Source organism: Echinops telfairi, unplaced genomic scaffold (genome assembly GCF_000313985.2).
Source record: "Echinops telfairi isolate 266 unplaced genomic scaffold, ASM31398v2 ScPeMD7_6080;HRSCAF=6971, whole genome shotgun sequence".
Taxonomy (NCBI): domain Eukaryota; kingdom Metazoa; phylum Chordata; class Mammalia; order Afrosoricida; family Tenrecidae; genus Echinops; species Echinops telfairi.
In genome coordinates, this window is record NW_022109980.1 from 4,028,738 (window position 1) to 4,046,576 (window position 17,839).

General features: G+C 35.5%; 1 protein-coding gene across 2 annotated transcripts in view; it reads left to right on the top strand.

Moving 5' to 3' along the window:
• The window catches only part of STAG2 (stromal antigen 2), a 76,083-nt gene that overhangs the window by 9,222 nt on the left and 49,022 nt on the right, over positions 1-17,839 (top strand). For both annotated transcript variants that reach the window (XM_004713057.2, XM_004713058.2), the window contains exons 3-8: positions 281-445; positions 4,821-4,917; positions 9,590-9,666; positions 13,373-13,577; positions 15,409-15,560; positions 17,377-17,450. In XM_004713057.2, coding sequence (XP_004713114.1) covers positions 281-445; positions 4,821-4,917; positions 9,590-9,666; positions 13,373-13,577; positions 15,409-15,560; positions 17,377-17,450 — 770 coding nt within the window. The remainder of the gene's footprint in view (positions 1-280; positions 446-4,820; positions 4,918-9,589; positions 9,667-13,372; positions 13,578-15,408; positions 15,561-17,376; positions 17,451-17,839) is intronic.

Below are 17,839 nucleotides of genomic sequence, written 5' to 3' on the forward strand. Positions count from 1 at the left end.
CAGTTTATTTGTAACTTGCCAAGATTACTCAGCTAATAGGATGCGAAATCTGGACTCAAGCAGTGTGACTCCAGAGGCTGAGCATGGTATCTGGTGATACAAATGAGGATAAAACATAACACCGTAAAGAGGCTAACCATCATAGCCACTTCATTTTGTTGTAACACCTGGACTGATGCATTAGCTGAAAGCACCCTCCGTTTTATAAGTGTGTGATTATAATGTACCATAGCAGCAGTTCCTGCTGTAACCATACCTTAACTTTTAAATCTTTTTACAGACTTGTAAAAAAGGCAAAAAGGGCCCAGGAGAAAAGGGCAAAGGTGGAAATGGAGGAGGAAAACCTCCTTCTGGTCCAAACCGAATGAACGGTCATCACCAACAGAATGGAGTGGAAAACATGATGTTGTTTGAAGTTGTTAAAATGGGCAAGAGTGCCATGCAGGTAATATTTGTGGTTGTCTTCCCAGATTTTTAAAACGTGAGCGAATTATATAAATATATATATATCCCATCTTTAAACTTTGCTTCTAATTGCTATGTTTTAAAAAATGCAGCCAACTGTTTAGAAGCCAATCGGCCCTGTTATTCAGAGGTAACACCTTTAATCTGTGTTTTGAATTTTCTATTATATTATTTTTAGAAAGGAAGTATTTCAACCATGACCGTAAGAGTTCATTTTCCTTGACCTTGTATGTTGTTGTTAGCAGCTGCCAAGTTGGCTCCTAACACATGGCAATCCTATGCACACTGTGATTGGCCAGAGATTTTCATTGGTTGAAGCTCCAGGCCCTTCTTCCTATTATCATTTTGACTTCATATCCCAGGAAGTATGATGCCCATTTAGAAGTTTTGACCTAATATGTATTTATTTATTTGCTCACCGCTTTAGTGAATTGAGTTGCTTTGGTCACTGTTGCCTCCTCTAAATCTTAATTGGTTGTGCTTGTTTTCTTAGCAGAATAAAATTAGTTGGGAGGCATATTCACATCATACCTTCACTCATTGTAGAATAAGCATAATGTTGACTGTTTGCTTAAAAAAAGGAGAAACTGTACATCTCCCTATCCCCCTTCCACTTGGTGTGAGGTGACACTTTAGGGCTTTACTATATAGGCTGAGCCTACATGGGCTTTAAAAAATTGAAGAAGTATTACTGTATTCAATAAACGTAGATATTTAGTAAAGTTTAATTTATAAAACCTACAGGGCATAGTTGTTTTATTTTTCCTAACTGAAGCTCAAGTTTTATTTTTAAACATAGTTATTTAATGGGTGTGGTTTTATTAATAAATTAAAAGATTCTAATTTGGATGAATGGTTTTTAAATGTAAAATATAGAAATTGAGTTTTCAGCAATTTTAAAGAGCAGAGGACAATAGCTACCAAATTGCATTCTAATCCATCTTCAGGCATTCATGTAGGAAACATGACTTTAATACAGTTGTGATGAGTGTGGGTTTCTATTATGTTTAATATAAAGGGATAAATTATATTACTTGTATTATGTATTAGGTTTTTCCACAAAACCTTTCATTTTTGTTAATATCAGATATCTCAATACCTTCACAGTGAAATTAAACCATTTTACTTTTTGTCTATTCTATTGGGTTTTGATGCAACCTTTTGGCACATTCAAAAAAATAAGTTGAATTCTTTTGTTAATGGTAGAGTGAACATTTTCCTTGGTTTTGTGTTGCTTTTGGTTTTCTATGTGTTTACACTTCTGTGCCCTTTTTTTCTCCCTCTAAATGTGTTTTTCCCTTTAAAGTGGAAATTTCTGCACTATTTCACCAGTGGGTTTTCTGGACTTTTCCCCACTATCTCCAGGTCAATGAGTGTGTTTCCTAAGATTGAAATTTGATTGAGAGTTTCTTCTTAGAAACTTCCAAGGGTTCTTCCTGATCCAATAGTTCCAGCCCAAATTTTCTTATAGCATACATTGTACTCTCCAACCACTGCAGGTGGTCCGTCCCCTATTTGTTCTTCCTCTTGGTCTTGTCTGGAATAATCTTTTCTTCCTCACTTATCAGATAAGACCTACTAGTAGCTCAAATGGCACTCCTTCTGGGAAGCATTTCCAGACACTATATCTGCTTCTCAAACGGCTTTATTACTTTGATCTTTCCATTATAACACTTAGCATATACATTTTTTAGTTAACCATGTACTTGTGAAGCCAAAAAGTGGTTAAAGGGGAGGGTGGTGGTGGAAAGATAATGGAATTTTTCCACAAGCCTTTTGAAAACACTCTTATTATATGTGTCAGACTTTGCTTGTTTCAAGATCGCTAATTCTTTGATCAGAGACCAGGTGTTAGGCCTTTGGGATATGCAGAACTCACTAATTTGAAAGTAAGTACAACACTGGCTGTTGACTTTAAAATAATAGTTAAAATTAAATGGGGAACCACATATATACATGCCCCCCAATTTGTGTTAGATAATACATCAAGAGTGAATTGTAAGACTATTCAACTGGAGCGGATGACTGGAGCAATTGCGACTGGTCTTTTCTTGGGGCTCATGGTACAGCTGGGTTTGAAGCGCGCCTCCTGAGAGCCTGGCTTGCTAGTGCTCCAAGAGACCAATGGAGATGTTGCATTAACTTTTCTGACCTCATCTTGGAAACCACAGAACATGTGGTCCATTGCACTCCCCTCCTGGTACAAGGCCATATATACCATATATGGGAAAACACAGAAAAAGGTGAGGATGGATACTGAGTACCAACTGACCACAAACAACACAGTGCTCCACAGAACTGATGCATTATAAATTATTTAGACACCCCAGTGGAGGGATATGAAGGAATCCAGGTGGCACAGTGAATGAAGAACTTAGCTGCAAACGAAAAGTTCTTGCCAACCAGCCTCTCGGTGGGAAAAGATGGGCAGTTTGCTCCTGCAAAGATTTACAGCTTTAGAAACACAATGGGAGCAGTTCTGTCCTATCCGTTAATGTCCCTGTGAGTAGGAACCAACATGTCAGGAGTGGTTTGTTTAGGTAATAATGTTCAACTGCTAACCTGAATACACCAGCAGCCCAGCAGCCAATCTTCTTCTGGAATGATCACTCGCAACCTCAGAAACCCTATGGGGTATCCTGTTTTGTTATGTAGGGTTCCTATAAGTTGGATTAGACTCAGAGGCAGCAGGTCTTAGGTTTTTATGGTGGGTATAGGTCACCGGGTGGCAAAAGGACCACACCTCTTTTTTGATGAATTTTTTGTGTGAATTAGTTGGCATTTACATTTCAGAGTCAACTCTGCATTCAGTAGTTGAAACTATTCAGCACGCCCTCTGCCTCATCTTCCTTCTAGCTCATCCTCCCAGATTTCTTTTCTTAAGGACCTCTATCTTCCCTTTCACCCAAATCAGTACCTGTGAATCTTCCAGTCTGTTGCTTTGATATCTTCCAATCCTTGCCCTCTCTCCCATCCATGTGAATTTTCAAAAGTCTGTTCCATTTTGATATAAAATTTTTGTCTTGGCTTTTAGCATTATAGTGGAGGTCTCAGATAATATTTGTCCTTTTGTGACTAAGGTTTTTAATGTTTATGATGTTCAATTTGCCTGTTCCTCTATTTCCTTTTTATGCTCATGCTTTTAGTATCTGGGGAGCTTTGTTATGTGGTAAGTTATGCATTGGGTTGCTAACCACGGATTAGCAGATCAAACCCACCAGCAGTTTCTGGAGAGAAAGATGGGGCTTTCTATTTACTCCTGTAAATGGTTACCTTGGAAATTCACAAGGGCAGTTCTACTCTGTTCTATAGAGTTGGAATTTGCCTGATGGCAGTGAGTTTTTTGGTGTTGGATCTCAAGACCATGAAGGTTTACTTGTATGTTTTCTTCTAAGGGTTTTGTGAATTTTGCTCTTATGTCCATGACCTATTTTGAATTTATTTTTGTATGGTGTGAGGTAGGAACCGTTTTCATTATTTTGCATGTAACTATCCAGTTGCCTCATTCTTTCCTTATTGGAATATCTTGTCATCCTTCTCGAAAATCATGAACCATAATTTAAAGGTTTATTTCTGTACTTGCTCTGTATGTCTGTTCTTATGCCAGTAGTCCACTGTCTTTATTACTGCAGCGTTGCATTAAGGTTTGAAATCATGTGAGTCCTCCAACTTTGTCTTTTTAAAGATTGTTTTGGCCGCCCCATGTCCCTTGCATTACTGTAAGAGCTTATGAACAGCTTTTCACTTTCTGCCAAGAAGCTAACTGGAATTTTGATATGGATTGCATTGTATCTATAGGTTAAATTATAAAGCAAAATAACTCTTTAGCTCCATGAACTCTTACTTAACCTTGTTTTAGTCTTTAATTTGACTTTTAACATAGGATTATTAGCGTTCACTATTGGGGGCAAAAAAAGTTTTTCTGCATTTTCTCATATACCTAAGCATGCATTAAACATTTTTATTCCATTCTAGTGTTTCTAATAAGTTACATATTACCACAATATAACCAAAAAAAGAAAGCTGGTTGTAAATTTTAAATTATTTTCTAGGATCCATTGAGTGTCATTAGCAAACAAAGCAACATTGTAGGGTTGTATATCATAGTTGAATTTCAGATACCTTTTAAAGCAAAATATAGGAAGGTTAACCTTCAATTTGTGCAGTCAAGTGATTCATTTACTCAGTTTGAGTCTATCCTTAAAATTGAACTTTAAATGTCATTTATATAAGTATGCATATCAACATGAAGTAATCTCCAACTCAGTGTTTAATCTTATGACTTTCATCAGACATAATTGATATTTAGAACATATAAAAAGCTTAATTTCACGCCCTCCTCATCTGTGTTGTAGTCGGTGGTTGATGATTGGATAGAATCATACAAGCATGACCGAGATATAGCACTTCTTGACCTCATCAACTTTTTTATTCAGTGTTCCGGCTGTAAAGGTAAGAAATGTTTATTTTAGAAGGAGAATATTCTTAAATCATCTGTTTTTCGTTGTACTTAGTAAAAGAGATAGTGGCATTGGAAATAACAATAAGGTATCAGCTTCATTGCATTTTATCCATACATAGTACTTGAGGAAAAAAGAGCATAAAGACAAATCCGTTTAGGCAGTTATAGTCACATGTGAAAGTTATCTTACAATGTGACAATTTGTAATTGCTAAATGCTTCTAGAAGATGTATTTCCCACTTTCAGCATCTTGTTTCAGAAACAAAAACATGGATTAAGAAGGGAGGAGAAAGACAGTGAAGAAATACAGGTTCACATGGCAGGAAATTTTAAAGTGTAGGTAGTTAATAAAGTGCCATGCATAACAGTAAACAAATAAGTACTTAGGTAAGTAAAGCAAGTTAAGTAAGGTATTGATGAAATTAACCTTTTTAAATAATAGCTTGAGAAGCTGTGGCGCAGGAGCAGGATCATAAAAAAGTATGTTGTATTCTAAGAGATTGTGGTGCAGGGCTGTGGAAAGTATACAACAGAGAACTGCCCTGTGTGGGACAAAAATATTTAAGGAAGACATTTGGCTGGGGGATAAAATTATATCAATCGAGGAGCCATACATCCTGATCCGTATCTGTAAACGAGTGAATCAAGGTCATGGACTGACTCTCCTGTGTCTACAATACTTGTTCCATCCATGAAATTCTAGAAAATGCCCAAGCAAATAAGCTCTATGGGTGGGTGGGTGGGGGGTTTCCAGGAGCATTGCAGTTTTAATGAAAATAACACCAAAAACATGGGCATTAAGTCTAAAGTTAAAAAAAATAGAGTTTTAAAAAGTTTAAATGCTGGAGAATCAGAATGCTTTAAATAAATCAGAAACAAGAGCTCCCAAAGCTATTTTTATTCAGGCCAGTGACTTTTAAGAAGTAATATAGTTGGAATTGGTAAACAAATAACATTATAAAAACATGCATTTTATCGGAGGCGACTGACAACATTCATAAACGGACAGCATGCATAAACAACTTGTTTTGCAGAAGGCCCGATAGATCTAAAGTCTTTGATCATCATACCAACTCAACTAACTTTGAGAGCATTTTGTGATTGTTTTAGTCTCTTTGATTTCACTAAATCTGGATTTTAAATAAGGTAGCTATACTCAGAAGTTAAATTTTTAGCAGCTTAAAGGGGGTAATATAGTGAACTAGGTTGACTCCAATGACCATGTTTCTGCACTAGAACGGCCACAATTACCATTGTGTGTGCGTGTGTACAAACATACACATACCTAAGACACCGGTCATGCCCTTTCTCTACGTAGATTATTTGAAAATTGAAGATTGATTGCACTACTAAATATCCTGAGTTTAAACTCTTTATTTTCAACTTTAGGGAAACTTATTTTTTAACTTTAGGCTTCTCTGTGTAGTTAAGCTTTAACTTTTCAAATGACAGGGAATTGTAAATTTAATTTTCTTAATTAGGTCTCTGAGTTTTAAAAACAAAGTTATAGACCAGTTTGCCGTGACCAGATTCAATCTTTTTCTGGCCTATTAGTATGGTCAGGGACTTTCTAACTAATGCCTTAACCTTTGGATAGATGATGGAACTTTAAGAAGTTTTTATCCCCCCTTACAGAAACTCTTTGAAGCCACCTCCTAGCTTGTTATGAAGTATATTGTCAAGAATTACAAGTTTTGAAGTTTGTGAACATGTAAATTATCAACTAGATGCAAGCATTATAATCATTTAATTTGTAATTAAATAATCTGCATAAAAGAAATTATTATATTCAATGTTTAAGTCAGTAAGGGCTTTCAGTTAACACACAAAATTGTTTTGTAGAATTCTTCGTAGACACATTAAATTACATTTTGTATGTTCTTAAGTATACCGAATCTCCTTAAACTTTTTCCTGTGGACCCAGTATCACCATCCTGAGCTCTAGTCATGCAAAGCTGTTAGGCTTTGGATGGTTGATTGATTGACCCTCCACTAAAATCTCTTATGACAGTTCGTTATTGTCAGTCATTCTACCACCAATGGTTTTCCTTTTCCTGCCTCTTCATCAGTTACTTTTCCATTTACCAGTTTCTAACAGTGTTGCTACCTGTCCCACACATCCCTCAGACAGTTGACTCGGGCTGGCAGCAGGAATATAAATGCATGGGCTATGTGAGCTACTTTCCTGTCAGCGAACCCTGATTTAGCAATAGTTAACCTCTAGGCCACTTACAGAAAGGTTGACAATTGAAAGCCACCAGGAGAAAGTACCTGGTCGTTTGCTCATGTCAAGATTTGTTATAAGCTTTTGCGTCAAATCCTACTCAAGGGGAATCCCACCGGACAATTCTATTCTGTTACATACTCTGGCTCTGAGCTTTAGCCAATTAAAAACCAAAAAGTTTTCTTTCTACTCAGTGACCCCTCTCTGTTTATTTTTTGATCCCCCCCCCTTCATTTTATTGGGGGCTCTTACAACTCATAATAATAATCCATACATCAATTGTATCAAGCATATTGGTACATATGTTGCCATCATTCTTTTCTAGCTATGTACTTTCCATTGAGCCCTTGATATCAGCTCCCCTTACTTTTGGATTTTTGACTGTTATCATGTGGTGAGAGATGGAAGGTTTTAGAAGTCAAGTGTTTTTCAGAAAATAGTTTTGAGATCTACATGTCACTATTTGTTTAATAGTGTACCAGGGATTTAGTTACTTGTCTTTCTCTTGTTTTGTATAGTGTACAGGACCTTTGGGTATGGGGATCCCTGACTCAAGAATGAAAACATAAACCCCTATGAGTTTTGAGTATGGTCCCCACCCGCACCCCCTAAATTAGGGAATTGGTGCTTTCTCCCCAAAGCTGGCGATTTCTTTAAAAATCAGAACATAATGATAATTTTTTTTTCTTTTTAGGGTTGTGATAAAGCATCTTCCAGGGCACCACTAGAAATAGATTTCACTTTGAGGAGGCAGCATGATATAGATGAGTAATCCTGGACAAATTGGTTAACTCTCTTAACCGTAGATTCCTCATTTGTAAAGCAGGGCTCACAGTGACTTCTTCATAGGGTTGTTGCCAGGCCTACACACATGCGATGTGGCTGGCATATTGTAGGCTCAATTGAATGTTAGTTTCTGCCCTACTACTTTAGGTTTTGTTAGGTCTCTGGAGAGGCTTAAATTGCATGCTCATAGTGAAGCACCTGAAATATCAGTTTCTGGTTTGGAATTGGAAAGGACTGTATTGTTTTTAGATTTTTATTTTTATTCTATATGCCTGCCTGCATATAATACATATGGAAAAGAGATGTTGTCAATTGAAAGAAATGGTTATTAATTAAAAAATTTGTATTATATGTTTCATCTTTCTGTACCAAGACATTATCATTTTAGAAATCACTTTACTGTATTTAAAGAGCCTTCGTTATATAGTGTGTTCTGTGTTGTGCTGTCATCGAGATTTATATTCTCCTGAACTCATGACGTCACTACAGGGTCACTGTGAGTTGGGTTAGACTAGATGCAGGCAGTGGATTTTATTTTGTTCCTAATATATTTATGTATTTGTAATTAAACTGGCAAGCAAATAACAACCCAATCGAAATGATAGTTTGGAAACCTAGTGCCAGATACACACACACACACACACACACACACACACACACACACACGTTTTGTACCTGTATCGTCTTCTGCTCATAGCTTTTTCATAGAATTCTCTTTGATCTCTTTCTAGTTTTTTCCCCTCCCTTGTGATTTAGACCAATGTGGGTGATACCAACCTTTGACCAGAACAGGGATAAGTGGCCGGCAAAAGCAGATACCTACACTTTAGCCAACTATGTTTGAGAGCCAGTGACTTAGCCCCTCACTTCTTTTCCTCTCCATTCTTTGTTAAAAATCTACATATCTTCACCAGGTTCAAAAGCTTAATCATCTCTTGATCCGTTTTATAATGATCCCCCTTCCCACCCCCCAGGCAATTTTACTTATATACACACACATTTCTACTCATTTTATGACATTTATTATTTACTGCTTTAAATAAAAGCATTTTTCCTTTGTTTTAAATAACAAAATCAAACAGGAAATACCACCTCACTTTCTAGCTAAATTACAGACTTTTCAAGGATTGGGAATTTACTACTTAACAGCCCATGGAAGATAGAAGCAATAAAATCCATTTTCATCAAGTTCATCCCAGCTTAATAAATATTTCTTAGATCTTTATGGATTTTAGAGGCCTTGCTTAAGTCAATTCAACCTATTACGCTTTTCTTTATCATCTTTAGGTTTATGCTCAAGGTTTTAAATGTTACCTTGGATTTTACCTCATTTTTTATGACATGTGCATTCTATTAAAGGGGCGAAGACTGTAAGATGATACAGACCTGAGTAAAGTTACTCCAGTTAGAACTGGCCAAGATAGACTGTGCTAGGAAGAAAGCCACCTACCAGATGCGGGGGGCTGTTTTTTGTGCATATTGAGAGTGGTACTTATACTATTTTCAAAGGAGAAACAGTTCAACTTGCTGTATTTGCAAGTATCATGAAGATCACATGATGTAACTCTAGACGTCTTTGGAGACTCTACCAGAAGTCTTCTTTGTGCTTTTCATTATACCATGTATTAACTTCTGACACTTGAAAATTTCAGGAGTTGTCACGGCGGAAATGTTTAGACATATGCAGAACTCTGAAATAATTCGAAAAATGACTGAAGAATTTGATGAGGTAACTTATCACCCTAAATGTTTTGATAGTTTTAAGCATATCGATCTTCATTTACTCTTGCATATATTTGTTAAATTCTGAGTCTTAATATTAGCTGGGTAAGAGGATTCATATCAGATTTCATCTTGACTCTCAAACATAGCTGTGATTTTGAGCACTTTGTCTTGGCATGTTTCAATATGTGTAATTTGGGCATCGTAATATTTAATCTCAGGGTTATTTTTATAGATGGAATTAAATACTGTTTGAAATTTTCTTGTTATTTTACAGTATTTTGGAACATAATAAGGACCTAGTAAATGATAGCTACTGTCAATAAATTCAAATTTCAAATACAAATAGAGTATAAAATAGAGTATAAGAACACAAAAATTCCATTTTGGTCAGCTTTGAGGAATGAGTGCGTTTAGGCAAAGGAAAATATACTAGATGGTTATAAAATTCTCCTATGTTTCAAATATGAATAATTAGGATCAAAATATTAGCCAAGGAGTCAGAAGTGGAATCTTTCCCTGTTCTCCCCGCCCCATTACCTGTATTTCATTGCCACTCACTCAAAACTGTCACTAGTTTTCAGGTAGAAAACTTTGTCTCGTCGCTCGCTCTGCGTGTTCTGATGGCGCTTTTTAACTATTGTTTTAAAAGGTAGACTAGTTTTTCCCTTTTTTCCTTTATTTATTTATTCATTCATTCATTCAATTATTTAATTTTTCGTTAAATTATTTTATTGGGGGGGGTCTTACAGCTCTTAGAACAAACCATTAGTTGTATCAAGCACATTTGTACATATGTTGCTATTCTTTAAAAAAAATATTTTCTTTCTACTTAAGCCCTACGTATCTGCTCTTCTTTTTTCTCCTCCCTCCCCAGCTTCCACCCTTGTGAACTCATGATAATTTATAAATTATTTTTATTTTCATATTTTAAACCATCTGCTGAGTTACATAGACAAATTTTTGAAAGGCTTTGATTTTGATAATCACAAAGTTCCATTAATTAATCCCCAAGTAGTTGAGGTAATTATTAGCACTGTATTTTTCTTACCCTTCAGCTGTTAAATGTTATTGTGTGGACCTTCATACTAAAAAATAAAATAATCATTTATGAAAGAAATAAAATTTGAGCATGTCACTAAATTAAATAACAATAATTAGCAATACATTTCACTTTGTCAATCAATTTAGTGTATCAGGTAATGTTGAAAACATTTAGAAAGAGTATTGGGGCCTTATTTTCACATGAGAAGCAGTTCAACTTGTAGATGAAATGTTAAACAAGGTATTGCAGTTTGCAAAATCTTTTTGAAAGTTGCTATACAAATTTATCTTAATCATAGTGTTCACATTGCAAACTCTTTCAGTTAAGGTTTGAAAATATGGATATAAGGTTGAGGTAAGTCCCACTCATGTAAAACTTTATTTATCACTTGTTTTTCATATTTGAAATGCACGTTCTCTGAAAAGATAGTAGACTCAAATTTTAGTGAAAAGAAGGCCTTAGCCAGTAAGTTAGTCATTTAAATTACGTATAGCATTATGCTTTAGTTGTTTTTTAGAATTTAATAAAACTTTTAATAAAGAATAAAAAATTTGATACATTTCACTGGCATAAATTACATTCATATTGTTGTGCAGCCATAACTCTTGTTTATTTCCCCAAGGTTTTTATTAATCCATATAGAAACTCTAGCCCTCATAACCAAACCCTCCCATTTCTGCATCCTTCTGCAAATTCTGTTCTAGTTTCTGTCTGAATTTTCTTCTTCTAGATACCACTGTGGTAGAAGCATACATTACTTTGTTGCGTGTCTGGAACATTTCACATGGAATAACATTTTTACCGATCATTCATGTTGTAGCATGTATCATAATTTCATTCTTTATTATAACTGGTCAGCATTCTATTGTTTGCTCATTATTTCTATTGTGGATGATACTCCTGGGACCATTGCAAATGGTTATTAGAAATGTCATCTATTCTCAGTGCTCTTGGGTACACATGCACGCACGCACGCACAGTGGAATTTCTGGGTTATGGTAATTTGGTAATGTATGTACCTTTTCCAGGAATGGGCAGACCTGTTTCCCATTGTGGCTGTGTGCCTTTTAATCTTTTAACCAGCGTTTGATACTTCCAATTTTGCCATACCGTTGGCCAACACATTTTTGTTTTTTGACCTTGTTTTGATAATAGCTACCCTACTGGACGTTAAATGATATCTTATGTTGGTTTTCATTTGTATTGAACATAGCTACATGTGCTTTCCTATAAAAATGACTTTTCAAATTGTTTACCCGCTTTTAATTTGTGTTGTCTTCTTGAATTCTTCTTTATATATTCTGGGTATGTCAGATAATGTTATTTGCAAGTACTTTCCCCCCTTTTGTGCCTTGATTTTTTTCACTTGTTTATAATAGCTTTGATACCTAAAAGCTTACAGTTTCGATGTAGTCCACTTTGTGTCTTTGTCTTTCTTTGCTTATGCTTCTGGTGTCATATCTGAGACTATAGTTGCCAAATATAATGTTAGGATTTTTAAACTTTTGATACTTAGGCCATTGACCCAATGTAAGTTCATTTACATACATGGGTTGAGGTCTAACATAATTGTTGTTTTGTGGAAATCGGTGCTTATGCACATGGAAATCCTTGCATCATCTCTTGCAGAGATTCTTCTTTTCCCACTGAGTGATTGTCACATCTTTGTTGAGCATCATTATCCATAAATTCAAGGCCTTATTTTTGGACTCTCCGTTATATTCTGTGAATCAATTATTTATCCCAGTAATTATTATTTTATCATTGTCTGTGGAGCCCTGCTGGCATAGTGGGTTGTGCATTGGGCTGCTAACCACTAGGCAGGCCAAGGGAGAAAGTAGGTTTTCTACGCATGTAGAGATTTACAATCTCTGACAGTTCTACTCTGTCCTAGAGAGGTGCTGTAAGTCCAAATCGACTTGATGGCGATGAGAGAGAGACTACTTTATCTTACTTGTTTTGGTTTTGTAGTAAAATTTGGAATTATGACATGTATGTAATAGCTTTTATATTTAAAGAATTTTCATTCTTCCTGAGGAAGTTGCTGTTGTATTTTTGGATGAAGCGTTTAGAGTATATGTTCTAATTCTAAGTATTCCTTATATATTGTTTTCTGAGCCAGATATAATCATAAATAGTGTATCGATAGAACTTAATTCGTCTCTGACATGACTTTACTTTAAAAAATAAAGAAAATGATCTAATGATAGAAGTGAATTTGCTGAAAAAGTTCCTCTCTGTACAATTGTTGAATTTTAAGTCTTCTAATGAGAATATTTTTTCTTCAAATGTGTTTAAAGCTATTTTAATTTGGGTCTCATTTCCTACCAGTAGTAATCTATTAAGTATATTCTATGTTTATCAGAGTTGTGCTTAGCTTTGGTAGGGGAAGTATATTATTTTTGACTCCTGAGATGTAGGTGTATACTTTCATAGTTAAAGTGATTCTAGAATGTCCATGTGAGCTTGATGAAAAGATCACAAGTGTGTTCAAAGGGACCTCAACTTTTATATATTATTTTTCTGCCTACTTTGAGTATTTATTGGATATTATCTTAGACGCAATGTCTAAGATAAGTCGAAGATAATGTCTTTTCGTGCTTTGGCTTAGGGTATTTCAAAAAACAGTGAAATGTAAATCATGTATGTGATACGTATTTTCTTTCAGGACAGTGGAGATTATCCACTTACTATGGCTGGTCCTCAGTGGAAGAAATTCAAATCCAGTTTTTGTGAATTCATTGGTGTACTAGTACGGCAATGTCAATATAGTATCATATATGATGAGTACATGATGGATACAGTAATCTCTCTCCTTACTGGATTGTCTGACTCCCAAGTCAGAGCATTTCGACATACAAGCACCCTGGCAGGTCAGTATTTAGCAATACTGTCTTTGTATTGCTTTACTAACAGCTCAGAGTACCCCCTCCTCACCTCTCTCCTCTGAGGGAATTCTGTAGAATAGGATTTTGCTTTCTATTTGGAAGGTAAAGGCATTCTGTGTGTGGTGGTGGGTTGTTTTTCCTTTTGAAATTGTTTCCTTTTGAAAATGTTTATATTTTGAATTATGTCAGGGTTTCTAATTTGGATAATTATTTTCATATTCAATAACTTAAATAACTTAGCAAGGCTCCCAGTAGCTTGCCCTGCCCTCCCCTTTAGAGTTATCTTCCCCCTTACACCTGTCTGCCCTATAGCTGATTGTTTCCCCTTGCCTCCGTTTCCCTCCCATCCAAACCTGTGTCTTTAGGTGTGAAAAACTTTTATCTTGGGTAGTTTTTTTCTTTTTTTCATTTATAACAGTGATCTTATACAGTATTTATCCTTTTGTGACTAGCTCAGTACACAGTCTGGTATGGCCAGTTTCTTATGGGCAACCCACGTGATTGCTACGTCACAGCAAAGGGAAAGACAGTAATTGGATTCTTGAAACTCGTACCCTCATGGAAGGATGCTGATAGCAAACTTGAGGAGATAGTTGGGACAGGGGCAGTTGTTTGGATTTTGTTTTGGCACAGGTGTGATAGCCCTTCCTAGATGGTGTCTCCTCTTTTTACCAGTCTGCAAAAAGTAGAGTTTTGTTTAAAAGCTTCTGAATAACTTTAGTCTGGGTCTTTTTTTTAATATTTAAATTTTAAGTGAAATGAACCCACATTTTGTTGAGACTCAGAAATCGAGGAATGATTTAAAGTCAGTGTGGACGAAATCTTTTGTTGTTTCAGATGCACTACAGTGAAAATTGTTCCATGCCACAATTGAATGTGGTTTTTGGTGTCCGCATGCAGTAAATCAAGGAGGCTTGCCTTTAATTATCTATCTAAGCATTACTTTAAAAACTTTTTTTTCTATGTGGGAAGAGTTTTTGTTTTGTGTCCTCCCCTCCCCCCACAGACATAGAATCTTTCTCTAGATTCAGTAACTAGGTCTGTTCTTCAGTTGTATTAGTGTCTTTCAAATATTTATCAATGGTAGTTACCTAAATATTGATTAGAACTCCTGATAAACCTAACTTGTGCAACCTAGAACTCTGTAGAGTCTTCGTGGCTATGAGGCATCTAGATTTGCCAGGCCTTTTTTCTTGGTGTTTCTTGGTATATTTGAACCCCAAATCTTTCTGCCAGTAGCAGACCTATAAACCACTTGAACTACTCCAGGACTGAAAATTAAAGGAAAGCAAATACTGAGGAAATTCTGTAAAATTTTTAAATAGCAAAATTTGATATAATCATGTTTATCAAGATGGTAAAATGATTGCTATATTAATTGACTTAAAAGCTGAATCATGAACTCATGAGAAAGATCTTTGTAGGGTCATTTATAGCAGAGTGGGATTTGGACATGAAGTTTGGGGTCGGATTACCTGCTTTGTAATCCTGGTAAACTACTGACTATATAATGTGAGACGAGTTCCCTAATCTCCCTGACCTTCAGCTTCCTCGTGAATGATAGGGGGACAGATGGGAGGATTAAGAGGTAATGCATGAAGCTGACTAACACAGGTACCTGGTAATGGTAAGTAGCCAGTGCACATTAGGTACTGTTTTGTTATAATATTGCTATTTGTTGCAGCTGTATTTTTCTCTTCTGTTAGAGCAGAGCCGCCCATCTCGATGTTTTTAATTTCTTGTAATTTGCTTTTAAATTGTAAAACTTTGTGTTTGTTAGACTAATTTATTCAACATTTTACCCTCTTGAAAATAGCTATGAAGCTGATGACAGCTTTGGTGAATGTGGCGCTAAATCTTAGCATTAATATGGATAATACACAAAGACAGTATGAGGCAGAGCGGAATAAAATGATTGGGAAAAGAGCCAATGAGCGGCTAGAACTCCTGCTACAGAAGCGGAAAGAGGTACGCTTGCATAGTGAATATTTTCACTATTAATGTACGATCCTCTGGTTGTCACTACTTTGTACTTCCGATAAAACTATTTGCATCATTAATAATTTCTTGTGGGGGAGGGTGTCTCACTTGCAAGCTTTTGTTGAAAATTTATGCCAGTAATAGAGAGGCTTCATGTAAAACCTCTGCTACATTTGCCTCTTCTACCTTTGAGTATGAAGGTTGGAAGTGTAGTTTGAGCTGGATGCCTCTGTGCCCTGTTAGGTTCTCAGAGCCTTAGCATTATTCATTTCTATTATGAAAATTTGTCCTAACCACCTCACTCAGTTTGGTACTCTGGTAAAACAAAAATTGGGTGAAATGACTCTCAAAGATAGAGTGTAAGTTATCTGATAGTCAGCACTGCCAAATTAAACTTTTGAGAAAAATACTTACGTATCATATACTAAATAATGAAATTTTCTTGCTGCTTTACACATACTTGTCACTGAAATTCCTGACTTGCTGGTAACATTTTACAATCTGGTAATAATATGCTGTTTTTATGTGTAATAGGCAATGTTTGATATTTGATTAAAAAATTAGTTTGTACAATCAAGTGCAAATATTTATATGGTAATCGTTAAACTTGCTTACTAAAGTTTTGAGCGCTGTCATTTTATCTCTATTTGAAAACTTTGAAACAAATACCTGGGTTGAAGAAAAGTTACAGAAATCTCTTTGCCCATATTTTCCTCATGCCTAATTTCATATACTGTAATTACACATGATTTTCATTTATTTTGGAATGAAGAATTAATACTTCAGTCACTTATGTACTTTAAAAATTTCATCACAGGATTCATTAGCTGAACAGACAGCTTGCCTTACTTTTCAAAATCATGACCTTAAAGGTTATAAAGATAGAATGACAAAGAATTATTTGACATTAAGATTTGTATATAAATCTATCTAACAATACTTCTAGTTATGGTTACATTTTCAAAGATACACAGTATTAAAATGTAGCTTTTACCTTTGACAAATTTATTTGTTCTAATGACTATAAGAATAGGATTCCTGGAATTATGGTGGTTACACATTGGGCCGCTAATGTCATTCCTTGGTCAGCAGTTCAAAAACACCGACTAGCTCTGCAGGAGAGACAAGGTGTTACAGTCTCAGAAACTCATACCTTTCATTCTGTCTGTCCTATAGGGTTACGAGTCAGAATAAATTCTATGGCAGTGAGATTGGTTTGGGATTTAGTGACTGTACAAAGGACAATCCTGTTTAGCATTATTTGGAACTGGCAAAACTTTTTTTATTGGATAATATTCAAAATATTTTTTTTCTTAGTTCTGAATTGGAAATCTATGAGAGTAAGTCAAAAGTTGAAATGTTTAGATCCATCTCAAAATTATTTATTTGGGCAAAAATTATTTACCTCGTTATTCTACTCATTTTTTTATTTGAATAGGCACTTCTTAAGCTATAAATATCTAGCTAATGAAATATTGCTTGGCTTTTTAAACATGCATATATGCTATATAATGATATTTATAGAAAGAACAGAGTATACGAGTTCTTTATAAAATGTGAACTTTTGATCATTAAGAAAAATTAAGCTGCTCAGTAAAAGCCAAATCAGATATTTCATGTTTCAAGGTAACTAGAATCTGCTTGATACACAATAGCTATTAATTTTCTATGTGGTTACTGTTGTCTAGCATGATCAAAGTTAGATGTGATCACCTAAACACTTGATAAACCACATTTGCTTCTTGATGTTCTTTAGCTAAATCTTTTGTATAATTGAAATGAAATTGTGTATTACTGTTTTCAGCTTCAAGAAAATCAAGATGAAATAGAAAACATGATGAATGCAATATTTAAAGGAGTGTTTGTACATAGATATCGGTAAGGCTTATCCCCATTCCCAGCCCTCATTAGCCTAGCACTGTACTAAGTTAGTCTGCATCTGTAATTGTTTTGACAATAAAGAGTTTTAGAAGTAGATCCGTATTAGATTCTAAGGTCTGCCACTGACTGAGACATTCTGGGTAAGTTATTTAACTGTTCTCAATTTGATGTTTCCCATCTGAAAAGTGGAATCATGCCACAGTTGAATTTCAGCTGTCCAGCAGGTTGAAGGTAGAGTTGTTGTCGAGTCACTTGGCACGCAAAACTGCCTAATTGCTTTTGGGTGTACTATGTGCATCTGACTGCTGACCCTCTGTGCTTCCATTGCCCATATTATTGGGAAAATCAGGCTAAAGTAGGTTGATTTTTTTTTTTTTTTGCTTCCC